This window comes from Gossypium raimondii, chromosome 10 (assembly GCF_025698545.1).
Source record: "Gossypium raimondii isolate GPD5lz chromosome 10, ASM2569854v1, whole genome shotgun sequence".
Taxonomy (NCBI): Eukaryota; Viridiplantae; Streptophyta; class Magnoliopsida; order Malvales; family Malvaceae; genus Gossypium; species Gossypium raimondii.
The window spans coordinates 5,212,869-5,226,693 of record NC_068574.1 but is presented as its reverse complement, the minus strand read 5'-3'; the positions used below and the strand labels follow the sequence as shown (position 1 = coordinate 5,226,693).

The following is a 13,825-nucleotide window of genomic DNA, read 5'->3' as shown; positions in this document are numbered from 1 at the left end:
TGCTTGCTCATTTATGTTTGTTTCGTGTTCATGGTATGTTTCTGTCTGTAGTTCTTTCTATTCACATGGATGATCAAATTGATGGAAAAACATTGGTTGGGAGTTATGTTTGTACTGAGCAACCTGGTGAATTTAGATGGCAGCCTGGATCACTTACTCAGGTTTGTAATGAGTTTTATTGTTTTCCTTACTTTTGCTCCCGATCTTCTGGGGTCTGGCTTATTTTTCAAATTCCACTTTCCCTCAGGCTGTTCTGAATGGATTTTGGGTTGTATTTGAGGATATTGACAAAGCACCGTCAGATGTACTATCTATTATATTACCGTTGTTAGAAGGTTCAAGCTTATTTATAACTGGTTTCGGGGAGGTATGTGACTCTGTTCTAAAATTTTATGATGAAATTAGTGTTGTTCTCGTTTGACCTTGTAGCTCCAGGGATGAAAAGTTCTCTTTGAACTGTTATAGCATTTTAATTGGATTAACCTGGTTAATTGTATGAATGTTAATCAGGCCTTGATAGGCTGTTTGCTATTTTGATTTTTTCTTTGTTGAAGCTGAACATGAGTCCAAATGAAGTCCTGTTTCTATGCAGCTTCTACTTGATTGAAAAAGTCTTGCTTTTCTTTTCTTAAATCACTCTCCTTGTTACCAGTTAGTGTAATTTTTTCATGTCTAATTTTGAGGATGATCATATTTCTTATAACTTATTTCATCTTGTTCTACATCAATAGCAACTCTTGTGACAGACCGAACAAATAGAGAAAATGGCTTAATCCCTCAGTTAATGTTTTTAGAAACCAACAGAGCTTCTTGTGCAGGAAATTAGGGTGGCCGAGAGCTTCCGTTTATTTTCAACTATTTCTACTTCCAAAAGTGATATCTCTCACGGAATAGAAGGTCTGTTAATGCTTTCTTATTCTGCATTGTAAAACTTGCTGGTTGTTTTTTTTCGTTTTTTTCCTGTTTACTGTATATTTTTCTGAGTGAACTTCAATTTCTCAGTTGTTTATGTGTTGAGTTCTGTGTTCTGTTGGAGTGTTGCTCCTTGGTTACTTTTGATAGTTTTCTTAGGGTACCTGACCTTATCTCTGGAGAGATCTTTGTAGTTTGATCTTGGTTTAAGTTGAAAGAATACTGCCAGTATTCAATCTTCTAAAACCAGGTGCTTCATTGTGTTTTTTGTGTTTTCATGGTTTCTTTTTCTCCTTTTCTTGTTACAATATGCTGCTGGAGAGACATCTGTAATTCTTATCCTTGGTAAAGGCTCAATTCCATAAGTTTCTTGGTCATAGTTAAAGGGTCCATCGGTGTACAAGCCTTCTGAAACAAACTCTTTCATCCTGTCTGGCAGTCAGTTGTTAAAAACAAATCTGGAGGTCACGATCTCAATATAAAGCTTGTAAAGAAAAAATCGAATTCAAGTGATTATAATAGTGACTCTCTCATAATAATTTATGTTAGAAATAACTTGACAATCCTAGAAATATAAGCATTTGCGATGAATTTGGCGTATTGTATAATGAAATTTTCTTTACTGTATCTTTTGCAGACCGTTAGGCTTCATGTACTTTTAGTTATGGTTTCCATTGCAATTTTTGGTGGCAGGTGGGAATTTAAATGGAGTCCTGTGGAGGAAAGTGATGATTGAGCCACCAAGTAATCTTGACTTAGAAAAGATAGTAGCAGCATGGTATCCAAATTTGGAGCCTCTTGCTAAAAAGCTTGTAGGTAGGTCCAACTATGCCTCAAGAAGCTCTGTTGTTGGGCTATGTTGTTTGTTGGCTACTAATTATGCTTTTGCTTCAGAAACTTTTGAAGGGGTTAACTCCGTCTATCTACACCAATCTGTGGACTTCAATCCTGGAAAATCTGTTTCCTTAAGTTCACTCAGCAAGTTCTCATTGAGGTAAGAGGTCACTAATGATTCTGTATTGTGATGGCAGCAGCTAGATTAAACTTTCCTGGCAATTGATGACAGGGATCTACTCAAGTGGTGCAAGAGAATTGCTGGATTGGGTTATAGTTTTACGTCTGATGTTCTGCCAGCCTCTGAACGCTCTTGTATTTATCAGGAGGTATGGTTTTTGCTTTGTATTTTATATATATGCTTCTGATTTTTGTTATTGGTATAGTTTACATGTTGTTCTTAGTGAGTTATTTTTTCATTCTTATAGGCTGTGGAAATTTTTGCTAGCTTTTCTACATCAGTTGGAAACAGGCTGGCTATAATGAAAGAGGTTGCAAAGAAGTGGGCGGTTTCAACTTATCAGGCAGAGACGTTGTATCCTCACGATGAACCTATAATTAAGGTGGCTATTATCTTAGGTTGTTGTGAGATACGTCATATGAGTATTAGATGACAATTTGGTTCTCATACTGAGAGTTTAATTGCAGGATTTGTTATCTGAACTTAGGATTGGACGAGTCACTCTTCAACGAACTGAAGCAACTGTGAGTAGCAAGCTTTTTGGATTGTGTTATTTTGACTTTGATTACCTTTTGCTTCTTTTTGATGTTGTGATTCGTGCAGTTATATGATGAGAAGAGACCTTTTGTCAAGATTCGTAGTTCTTTGCATATACTTGAGAGAATAGCTTGCTCTGTTAAGTACAATGAGCCTGTTCTATTGGTTGGTGAAACTGGCACAGGGAAGACTACACTTGTGCAGAATCTAGCTATGAGGCTAGGGCAGAAACTTACTGTTCTGGTATGCTGGTTGATCATCTCTCTATCTATTGCACAGGCAGATTCACATACATGGGGCTGTGAATGATAGATTGTCACTTACATCATTATGCTTTGTTTTTTTTTCTCCCCCAGAACTTAAGTCAGCAAAGTGATGTTGCTGATCTATTAGGAGGATTCAAGCCTATGGATGCTCGGTCTATTTGCATTCCCCTATACAATGAATTTAAATTTCTTTTTTCAAGGGCATTTTCTTTGAAGGTATTCTTAGTTTTAGTATTTTGTTTCCTTCTGTTGTAACTTATGTTGGGATGTAACTTCTACCCCTCTTTGCTTTGAATATGTAGGGAAACGATGAATATTTTGCTCGTTTGCAAGAGCTTTTGTGCAGTAAGAATTGGGAGAAGTTACTTCGTAAACTTAAGAATGGTGTTAATTTATTCAAAAAGTTAATCGAAGAAGAGAGGTCTGGTTCAGCAAGAAAGCGGAAAAAACCTTTAGATGTGGAAAAGAAAGTAAAAGCTTGGGAGGATTTTTCTGCTAGACTTGAAACTGCTCACAGGCAGATTGCTTCTTCTGGGATGGTGTTCTCCTTTGTAGAAGGTGTCTTTGTGACTGCGCTTAGAAATGGTCAGTGGGTTTTGCTTGATGAGGTGAATTTGGCTCCTCCTGAGATTTTGCAGAGAGTTATTGGCGTTCTTGAAGGCGAGAATGGGTCACTTTGTTTAGCTGAAAGAGGTGATGTCAGTAATATTAACCGGCATCCTAATTTTCGTGTATTTGCTTGCATGAATCCTGCAACTGATGCTGGGAAGCGGGATTTGCCATATGCTTTACGGAGTAGATTTACAGAATACTTTGTTGATGATATATTGGAGGACCAAGATTTGGACATATTTATTCAAAAATTTTTGGGTGACAGTGGATCAGGTAGTGATCTAGTAGAAAGAATTAGGTGTCTTTATAAAGTAGCCAAGAAGGATTCTGAGGAAAGGCTGCAAGATGGGGCCAATCAAAAGCCACAATACAGTTTAAGGTCTCTGTACAGGGCACTAGAATTTACAAGGAAAGCAGAGAGAAAATTTGGGTTTCAGAATGCAATTTATGATGGTTTCTATATGTTTTTTGTTAGTTTATTGGATAGGCCAAGTGCGAAGAAAATGAAGGAAAGGATTTTGCACTATCTGTTAAGAGGAAGTAAACCTTCTTATGTACCATTTCATCAGTACATAATGATTAAAGAAAACTCCAGTTCTAATGAATTCTTGAAGAACTATGTGCTGACTGAGACTATTAAGAAGCATCTAAGGAACTTGTCACGCGCTGTTTTTATTAAAAGATATCCTGTTCTTTTACAAGGTCCAACTTCTAGTGGGAAGACTAGCCTTGTTCAGTATCTTGCTACCATCACTGGTCATGAATTTGTTAGGATAAATAATCATGAACACACTGATCTGCAGGAGTATTTAGGTACTTACATAACCGATGCCCATGGGAAGCTTGTATTTCAGGAGGGTGTGTTGGTTAAAGCAGTTCGAAATGGTTACTGGATTGTTTTGGATGAGTTAAATTTGGCTCCAACTGATGTTCTAGAGGCACTAAACCGGTTGCTTGATGATAACAGGGAGCTCTTTGTGCCTGAACTGCGTGAAACAATTCGAGCACATCCAAATTTCATGCTATTTGCGACTCAAAATCCACCTACTTTATATGGTGGGCGTAAAATGCTTTCTCGAGCATTTCGCAATCGGTTTGTGGAGATTCATGTTGATGAAATACCAGAAGATGAATTGAGCACAATTTTGAAGCAAAGGTGTCAGATACCTGAAAGCTATGCCAAGAAAATGGTTGAGGTTATGAAGGAGTTGCAGCTGCATCGCCAAAGCAGCAAAGTATTTGCTGGAAAACATGGATTTATAACTCCAAGGGACTTGTTCCGTTGGGCTGATCGCTTCAGAATTTCTGGGATATCTTATGAAGATTTGGCCAGGGATGGATATCACCTTTTGGCTGAGAGGCTACGGGTTGAGGATGAGAAACGCGTGGTCCAAGAAGTTTTGGAGAGACATCTACGTGTCAAACTTGTCAAAGATGACTTATACAAATCGGTATCTTGTCTTCTTGATCTAGATAATTTGCATAAAGTTTGATATTATTTTATTTATTTATTTGTTTTACATTGCTGTTTGCATGCTCTTTTCATGGATTTACCATTTATTACATTATATGTGTGACCTATCAAGCATTTTGAGGGAGATTTATTGTTTGTTAGTTTTGTGTGTTTTGCATGCAGTTGACGTGTGCATTACATTCCCAATTTTATTTAAAATGTGCTTGGCCAATACACATTTGACATTTTCTATATGCAACTCTTGAAATTCTTGATGGCTGAATATTACCTCTTATTGTTACTACTGTTCATAGTTTTTTTTTTTTTTCTCTTTAATTTGTTTATTTATGCTGGAAGTTACTGCTTATCTTTCGTTTTGAATATCCACCATGAATCATTTCAGCTTGATCCAGTAAATCTGGTTAATTATTGATCAGTATGCACTGGTAAAATGTAGTATTTTTTTAATGCATTTAGTCTGGCTATAATCACTAGTTTCATGGGTTTGCAAGGTTAGTGCTTGCTAACTTGTATAAAGATTATCATACCTGACAAAGCATTTTTCTTTCAAGCATTTGCACCTGAGAATTTCTTTATGGGTTTCTGTGTCTCCATCTCTGTTTTATTTGCAGTAATGGGAATAGTATCTTGATTGGGTCAATAGTTCTCTGCTTGCTGTTTAAAAGGTTCTAGCATCTAATACACATTTTGCTATCCTTTTTTCTTCTAGGAGTTGCTTGGTGAGGAGCCTGTTCCGGAGAGTCTTGGGAAGTAAGGACTGATAACCTGTTTTATTTGATCTTGGTTTTGCTAATTTCTGTTCAATTTCATTTTAATTCTAAAGGATCTCATTCATTGCAGTGTTATCTTAACTAAAAGCATGAGAAGATTGTACTTTCTTGTTAGACGTTGCTATAAGTTCCGTGAGCCAGTGCTCCTTGTTGGTGAAACTGGTGGTGGGAAGACTACAGTGTGCCAGTTACTGAGTATTGCCTTGGGGTTAAATTTACACATTTTGAATTGTCACCAGTATACTGAAACGTCTGATTTTCTTGGGGTTTGTTTGCTTTCTTTCTCACAAGCTATTGTTATAGTTGGAAATTTAAATTCTCTTTGAGATTCTAATGCAATGTTTAACAGGGTTTCTATCCAATTCGAGATAGATCTAGGTTGTCCTCGGAATACGAACTTGTCATTGAACGATTGAAGCCATTGAAGGCCCTTATTAATTTTCCTGAAGAGTTGGTTAGTTTGTTTTGGTTGGAAATAGTCTGTGGGTTTCGTAGCTTATTTTTATTTCCTGTAAGATAATGATGAGCTTCTCAAATATGTTCGGCTGCAGGATATTTCTTCAGATATTAATCGTGCTTCATCAACTCTTAATCAGCTGAATGTAATTAGCAGCAAATACAGACAAGGGCTTCTTTCAAATTCTGGTGTTACTTTGCAAGATATTGATAATTTAGAGGAGGTTAAACAGGAGCTTGATCAGCTTAATCGTAAATGGAAGACAATTTTTATGTGGCAAGATGGGCCTCTTGTCCAGTCTATGAAGTCTGGTGACTTATTTCTTGTTGATGAAATTTCTTTGGCTGACGATAGTGTGCTGGAAAGGTTGAATAGTGTGTTGGAGCCCGAAAGGAAACTGGTAAACTATTCTTGTTTGAAGATTTTGGGCTTTGCAGTGTATTTCAAGTTAGCTAGTTAAAAAATATTAGATATCCTGGTGCTTTTATACTTCTGTATGTTGAGTTGAACTGTTCTTCCACCTGTAATTTCCATTTCATAGAATAGTTTAGGCAGGGTGTTTCTGAATATCTGATTATATGATATTTTCTTTTAGCTATTTGCTGGGAGTATATTGTTCTTTAGTTGCAACTGCCACCCTTACACCTTGTTTTGTATTTTCTGTGCAGTCTTTGGCTGAGAAAGGAGGAAACTTTCTAGAGAATATTACAGCTCATGAAAACTTCTTAGTTCTTGCAACTATGAATCCTGGTGGTGACTATGGTAAAAAGGAATTATCTCCTGCTCTTCGTAATCGATTTACTGAGATATGGGTTCCATCTGTCAACGATTTGATCGAGCTTAAGAGTATTGCTTTGAATAGGTATGGAAGCTTTCAAGAAAAGATGTTGTCGACTAAGGTCATTGAAATGTTGTAATAATATTTTATTTATATTGCAGATTATCCCGCTTTGAACTGTCTTATATTGTAAGCCCTATGGTCAACTTCTACGAGGTATGCTCTGATATAATTCCTTATTTGTGGCTTCTGACCATGCCTATAGATAACTATAACGCAATTAACTTCGCAAGGTTGAAGTATCTTTCCCATGTTTTTTCATCATAAAGCTTGGAGAATTATCTCTCTTATTAATTATGATACTCAGAAATCCCCTTCCTATTTGCACACTTTCTAACTTATAATGTATATGATATACTTTGCCTTACTGTTCATCTATTCTGTGTGTTGGGGCTGGCTTACCCTTATCATGCATTTTAAAGTATCTAATAATTATGATATTAGAATATGTTCTTTTTAAGTTGCTCTTTTCCTTGTTCTCTTCTTTTATGCTGACTCCTTTTATTTTTCCCTTTGAGACTGCCACTGGATATGATTGTAGTATTTCTTTGTCCTATGGAATTTAGTTTTTCCTTATTTCAATTTTTAATCATCTTGGCTGGCGGTGGACCAAAAAATAATAATTTTCATTGTGTTTGATTTGTGCTGAATCAATGTAATTCACTGATCTAATTAATTTCTTGTACCTTGCAGTGGTTTAATCAATTGCAAATTGGGAGGTTCCTCACTGTCAGAGATCTTCTATCTTGGGTAGCATTTGTTAATGTGTCTAAATTGGGACCAGAGCATGCGTTTATTCATGGTGCCTTCCTTGTTTTGCTTGATGGATTAAGTTTAGGTATACTCTTCCAGTAACAATTAGTTATTGTAATTCCTCCTTCTGCTTGATGCGTAGAATGTGACATGAATTTCTTGATAGTACTGAGACAGACAACTTCACACAAAATGCTTTTTCTATTTAGTATTATGACTAGCCTTCATGGTTAATATTGACCTACTCTTAGCATTTATTTCCCTGTATTTTGTTAGTTGTTTTGACACTTTGTTAATCCTGTTATATTGTCTTCTATGTTACCAATGATCCTTGTCATTATTTTTGCCTCTTATTGTTCTTAATTTTTATTTTCAGGGACTGGTCTTTCTAAAAAGGATTGTTGTAAATTGAGGGAAAGATGCTTGTCTTTTCTTTTAGAGCTGTTACAGGTAATGTGGCCTTCTTCTTCTTATTGTGTTTTGTTGTTAAAGAAGCGTACCATTGATTTATGGTTAGTTTGTAAGCTTTTATGGTTCTCAACCACAACTAACAATGGTAGTGGCTGGCCTTAGCACTACCAAATTCAGTTAGCTTGGCATTAAAGTTCATTAAATGAACTGAAACTCGGGCATATTTTCTTCTTAACTTTTCATAAGTAGTTAATACCAGTGTTTATTGGATTTTACTAGTCTGTCCCTTTGTTTATTTCTTAAAGCTGTTACCTTGAATCATTGCAAGAGAAACAAGTTTACATTTATTCCCTTCTAATGACCGGTGCATATGTCATGACTTAAATTACTGGTGCAGGAAAGCTTCTTACCATTTGAAATTTGAGTTTGAGGGTTTTTGGTTATGTAGGATATGTGTTTGATTGGATTCATATTTCCAATTAATGTAAAGGGGTACGTGTATCTGCTGAACTATAATAAAGCTTGTCTACTAAGGTTTTATGGTGGGTTAAGGCTTGAAGTTAGAGAGATTGAGGGGATTATGGCTATGTTAGAATGTGGGTTGATTGTATTGAGAATTGCAATTAATGGAAAAGGGTGCATGTATCAACAGAAGTAAAAAGCTTGCCATCTGTGCGTTCCTTTTCCATGAAGTATCTGGAAGTGCACTTGGGTAATGAGAGAAAACATGTACATGATAAAGAAAAAAGGATCAAAAATTGAATCACAAATTCTGCAAAAATTCTCTACATGTCAAGCCTTCATTAAAAGTTAACTCTTCTGAAGAAGAGAAGAAATACTTTCTCTAGTTATATTGTAAAATACAAGCAAGTTTAGTAGAAGTATTGCATCTATAATAGGAAATGTGTCTGAATGGTAAGGAAAATGATGGAATTGTGTTTTTCTCTCTTTTCATGTCAAATTGATGCCAATTGTTTTTCCCGATAGTTTGTTGAATTATACATTCCATAATTTATTATGTTACTTTTTCCCAATAGTCTGTATGTTCAGAAGGAATCATACATTTCATAATTTATGTTGTTATATTTCTTGCTTTGCTTTCTGATATTCATTGGTTGCTCAAAAGCTGTTGTTTAATGTTTGGTTTTAACTTTTTTCTGTCTGTAGTCCTAGTTTCCTAGTGATTAATGGTGCTTGGACTTTTTGTTCTGCAGCTGGACAATAAGAATTTTTTGTACTCAAAACTGTCAAAAATGGAGAACTATGGTTGGGGCGATATAGGAGCACCTACAGAAGTTAACACAGATAGCATGCTACACAATGATGTCTTTGGTATTGATCCCTTTTATATTGAAAAAGGTGATTACTTATTCAATCTAAATAGTGCAGCATTTTAGTTATTATTTGTTGTTTCTTTTTCTCTCTTCTTTCAAGTTAATCGAAAATATTGTACTTGTACCGGACGCTTTTATTTAATTCTGGAAGTTCACATTTAGAATGGGTTCTGTGACATTATGGCTGTTGTAATTGTGCTTGTTCTAAACTCAGTTAAGGAAATTGAGGTTAGCAACAAAACAATGGCTTAGGTTGGAGATAGAACTTCAGTATACTAGACCAGAATAATCTAGTCAAGTTAGAGTTTTGTCAGACTCTTTTTTTCCATGATTTGAGTACTGAAGCTACGTATTGGGGACTGGAAAAAAGAATAATCTTGGGACTCATTTTCAATATGCAGTTGTATTACACAAAACTGTTTGGCCTTTTATCCTTACCCTAGTGTCAACGGCTTAAACAACTTTTTGTGTCTAGGTTCTGAAAAGATTGAAGCACGTGGATTTGAGTTTTTGGCACCTACTACACGGAAAAATGCGTTACGAATGTTGAGGGCCATGCGACTTTCAAAGCCAGGTATGTCTCTATAAGTTGCATGCTACGTTTGCTAGATTTGTCTTCTCTAAAGTACCTGCATCAACACCTATGTCTGATACATATTCAGACACACCCCTATTCGACACATTACGTGGGCTGTTGTTATTGTGATTTCAATGATATCTTTGTACTTATCTGTTAAAATTGTTCCTATACTTCTCAGTTCTATTGGAAGGTAGTCCAGGTGTTGGGAAGACAAGTTTGATAGTTGCATTAGGAAAATTTTCGGGGCATAAAGTTGTTCGCATAAACTTATCTGAGCAGGTTGGTAATTTTTCTATTATTACTTTAAATGTTTTTAATTCTTACTCTTATGATGTATTCGAGTGGATCTAATTGGGCATCTGGTGCAGACTGACATGATGGATTTGCTGGGGTCTGACTTGCCTGTCGAGAGTGATGAAGGAATGAAGTTTTCTTGGTCTGATGGAATTTTATTGCAGGTAATACAACTTTTAGATTTAAAGCTTTTTTATTTTTATTATACGTGGAAGTACACAATATCTCTCTGTCTGTGTAGGCTTTGAAGGAGGGTTGTTGGGTTTTGCTGGATGAACTTAATCTTGCTCCACAATCTGTCTTAGAGGTATGGTTGCCAAGCTTTGTTACAGTAGAGTTGTTTATTTAAATAGCCAGCTCCTGCAAGTCCTTTCAGGCAAAAGAAAGCTGTTAATTTTATATTTCATGTCCAAAATTAATTAAAGTAAACAGTAAAAGTATGTCAATTAAGCGCACTGTTGTTGTTCATTAGGGTTTAAATGCAATATTGGATCATCGAGCTGAGGTTTTTATTCCAGAACTTGGTCGTACTTTTAGTTGCCCGGCATCTTTCCGAGTTTTCGCTTGTCAGAATCCTTCTTCTCAAGGCGGTGGGAGGAAGGGGCTACCGAGGTCTTTTCTTAATCGTTTCACTAAGGTTTGTTGATCTGCTTCCACTGGTCTTAAAGTACACGTAAGATATATCTGGTTGATGAATGATGAACTGACCATGTAACATTCTGCCATTTCAGGTATATATTGATGAGTTAGTTGAGGAGGACTACCTTTTCATCTGCAGCTCACTTTATCCATCAATTCCATGTCCTGTACTTTCAAATTTGATCTCATTTAATAGACGGTTACATGAGGATACCATGTTGCATCACAAGTTTGCTCAGAATGGATCACCTTGGGAGTTTAATCTGCGTGATGTGCTTCGGTCATGCCAAATCCTACAAGGTGTAATTTGTATTATGTTTTCTTTTAATAGCTAATTTTCAACTTGATGTTTACTGAGGGTTTTTGTTTTTAATAAAAAGGCGCTTACTGAGGTCTTAAGATAAATTATTTTAGGTACACCAGTTGGTAGCTTCATCAATCTTATCTATGTTCAAAGAATGCGTACTGCAGCTGATCGCAGACAAGTTATGCAGCTGTATGAACAGGTTTTTGGGGTTAAACCATCTATAAATCCTTTCCCAAGAGTGCAGCTCAATCCTGATTACTTGATTGTTGGGAGTGCTGCTATTAAAAGAAAATTTTCACAGCCATTGAGTGATTCTAGTCAGCTGAAAGTTCTGCCCAGTGTTCGTTGCAATTTAGAAGCTGCTGCACATTGTGTACAACGAGGATGGTTGTGTATCTTGATAGGCCCACCATCATCTGGAAAAACTTCATTGATAAGGTTGCTGGCTGAGCTTACTGGCAATGTACTACATGAATTAAATCTGTCATCAGCAACTGACATTTCTGAACTGCTTGGATGTTTTGAGCAATATAATGCCCTTCGTGATTTTCGCTTGGTTGTTGCTCAAGTTGGTCGTTTTGTTAATGAGTATAGCAGTATGGTATTGGAGACCTCAATGAAGACATTCTTACATGACAGAAAGGATTTAATTGCCAGATGGCTTGCTTTTTTATCTGATGTTAATTCTGACTTAGTGCCAAGTTCTTTTATGTGCTCTGAGATTTCGGATGGCTTTTACAAGTCTCTTTCTTCATTGATTGAAATTATTGAACAGCTGAAGTCCGATTTAGGAAAAAATGTTTTGCCAATTTCATGGGCAAGAGAGGACCTGGAAAGAACCATGAAAACCATATTGAAATTGCAAGAGCACATGAAAAGGCCGTCTTCTGTTAAGTTCGAATGGGTTACGGGATTATTGATAAAGGCTATAGAGAATGGAGAATGGATTGTTCTTGAGAATGCAAATCTTTGTAATCCTACGGTATGCAGATTTTGTCATGTGATCTAAAATCTTGTAATATTTTTGTTACTATCTTGTTCATTAACTAATAGGTTTTCTGGGTTTTTTCTGTCAGGTTCTTGATAGAATAAACTCTTTGGTGGAACCAGATGGAACAATTACTGTAAATGAGTGCGGGTTTGTTGATGGAAAACCTGTTGTTCTCCGCCCACACTCTAATTTTCGAATGTTTCTCACTGTAAACCCAAGCTTCGGTGAAGTATCTCGAGCGATGCGAAACAGAGGTGTTGAAATATTCATGATGGATCCGTATTGGATTTTTGAGGAAGGAAGTGGATATAATTCTGAGGAGCTAGAGATGAAAGATGTGCAGAGATTTCTTGTTCTTGCAGGCATTCCTGGCGTTAAGTTGGTTGACTCAATGGCCAAAGCACATGCCTATGCTAGGAATGAAGGTTTATGTCTTAATGTATGCATCACTTATCTTGAGCTTGCACGGTGGGTTCAATTATTTCAGCACCTTCTCATGAATGGTAATCAGCCGCTATGGAGCCTCCAAATAAGTTGGGAGCATACCTATCTTTCATCTTTTGGCGAGGCTGAAGGGATTAATATTGTCAATCATGCGAAGAATGCTTATTTGTCGGTGACTGAATTGCATGCATCCAATTCATCACTGGAGTCTTCTCTTTGTTTACCTGGAGGGTGGCCAATACCGTTAACTTTGAGAGATTTTACATGGTATTCAAAAGGGGCCTTGGTCAAGCAGAATTGCTCATATTTGGAGTTCTTGGGAGCACACTATGCATCACATGAACTTGCTATTGGTATCTGTCCTGTTGAGGACATGTTACATAGGTTTGGATGCAAGCGAACATATCTATTGAACTCTAAGATGTTACATAGGACTCTCTATCCTCATGTTTCTAAAAGATTGACTTCAGACTCTGATGACAAAAAGGAATTTAACTTAAATGTTGTAGATAAGATGTTGTTGTTCGCTGCAAACTGGGTAATTGAACAGGCAACAGAAGATGATTTTCAGCTGTATCTTAAGTGGTTTAGCTGGTTTAGTTTTCAATTGGAGCCATATGGTCAGTTTTTCGAATCTTTTTTAACTTCACTTGAACAGGAAAGGAGGCATCCGATTTGGACCTATATAATTCACTGTCGTCAAGAGCTTATATCACTTAATCAAGTAAATACAAACTTGCATCCAACCACTATGCTTTCTCTAGAATTATTTAATTTAACTTCATCAGATCATTTGTCAAATTCATCAAGTAAGCTCCTGTATGATGCTGTTCGCTGTGTGGGCCTACTCAGACTTAGTTATCAACAATGGAACACTGAAAGTAGGCATAAATACACAGATGAGTCACATTGTTTCATACCTTTTCTGGAAGCTCTTCATAGTTTGGAGGAGGAAGTCTTAAGAATGCTTGTTGGGTCTACTTCTTTTGATTTGTTATATGATTTTTACACCAATCTCCTTGAAGATCATATACTGTTCTGGGAAGCTCTTATCTCATGGCAGCTTGAGGGCTTGCTGTTATCTGGGCGTTCATTATTAAAAGATGCTGAAAAGCTGAAGGAATTTTGCCCTACTGCAGTTAAGAATATGCTGGTTAGCCTCCTGAACAGTCTATCTTGCAACTTTTCTCA

At 36.5% G+C, this 13,825-nt stretch overlaps 1 protein-coding gene across 4 annotated transcripts in view; it reads left to right on the top strand.

The window, feature by feature from the left end:
• Positions 1-13,825, top strand: part of LOC105776396 (midasin) — a 33,411-nt gene that overhangs the window by 3,919 nt on the left and 15,667 nt on the right. For all 4 annotated transcript variants that reach the window (XM_012599024.2, XM_052622166.1, XM_012599027.2 and 1 more), the window contains 28 exons: positions 52-161; positions 248-367; positions 819-897; positions 1,606-1,728; positions 1,807-1,906; positions 1,979-2,075; positions 2,175-2,309; positions 2,395-2,451; positions 2,531-2,707; positions 2,821-2,946; positions 3,033-4,793; positions 5,526-5,566; positions 5,657-5,852; positions 5,936-6,040; positions 6,138-6,443; positions 6,712-6,905; positions 6,983-7,037; positions 7,575-7,719; positions 8,011-8,084; positions 9,260-9,404; positions 9,855-9,953; positions 10,138-10,238; positions 10,328-10,417; positions 10,495-10,560; positions 10,726-10,890; positions 10,985-11,192; positions 11,307-12,181; positions 12,276-13,787. In XM_012599024.2, coding sequence (XP_012454478.1) covers positions 52-161; positions 248-367; positions 819-897; positions 1,606-1,728; positions 1,807-1,906; positions 1,979-2,075; positions 2,175-2,309; positions 2,395-2,451; positions 2,531-2,707; positions 2,821-2,946; positions 3,033-4,793; positions 5,526-5,566; positions 5,657-5,852; positions 5,936-6,040; positions 6,138-6,443; positions 6,712-6,905; positions 6,983-7,037; positions 7,575-7,719; positions 8,011-8,084; positions 9,260-9,404; positions 9,855-9,953; positions 10,138-10,238; positions 10,328-10,417; positions 10,495-10,560; positions 10,726-10,890; positions 10,985-11,192; positions 11,307-12,181; positions 12,276-13,787 — 7,262 coding nt within the window. The remainder of the gene's footprint in view (positions 1-51; positions 162-247; positions 368-818; positions 898-1,605; positions 1,729-1,806; positions 1,907-1,978; positions 2,076-2,174; positions 2,310-2,394; positions 2,452-2,530; positions 2,708-2,820; positions 2,947-3,032; positions 4,794-5,525; positions 5,567-5,656; positions 5,853-5,935; positions 6,041-6,137; positions 6,444-6,711; positions 6,906-6,982; positions 7,038-7,574; positions 7,720-8,010; positions 8,085-9,259; positions 9,405-9,854; positions 9,954-10,137; positions 10,239-10,327; positions 10,418-10,494; positions 10,561-10,725; positions 10,891-10,984; positions 11,193-11,306; positions 12,182-12,275; positions 13,788-13,825) is intronic.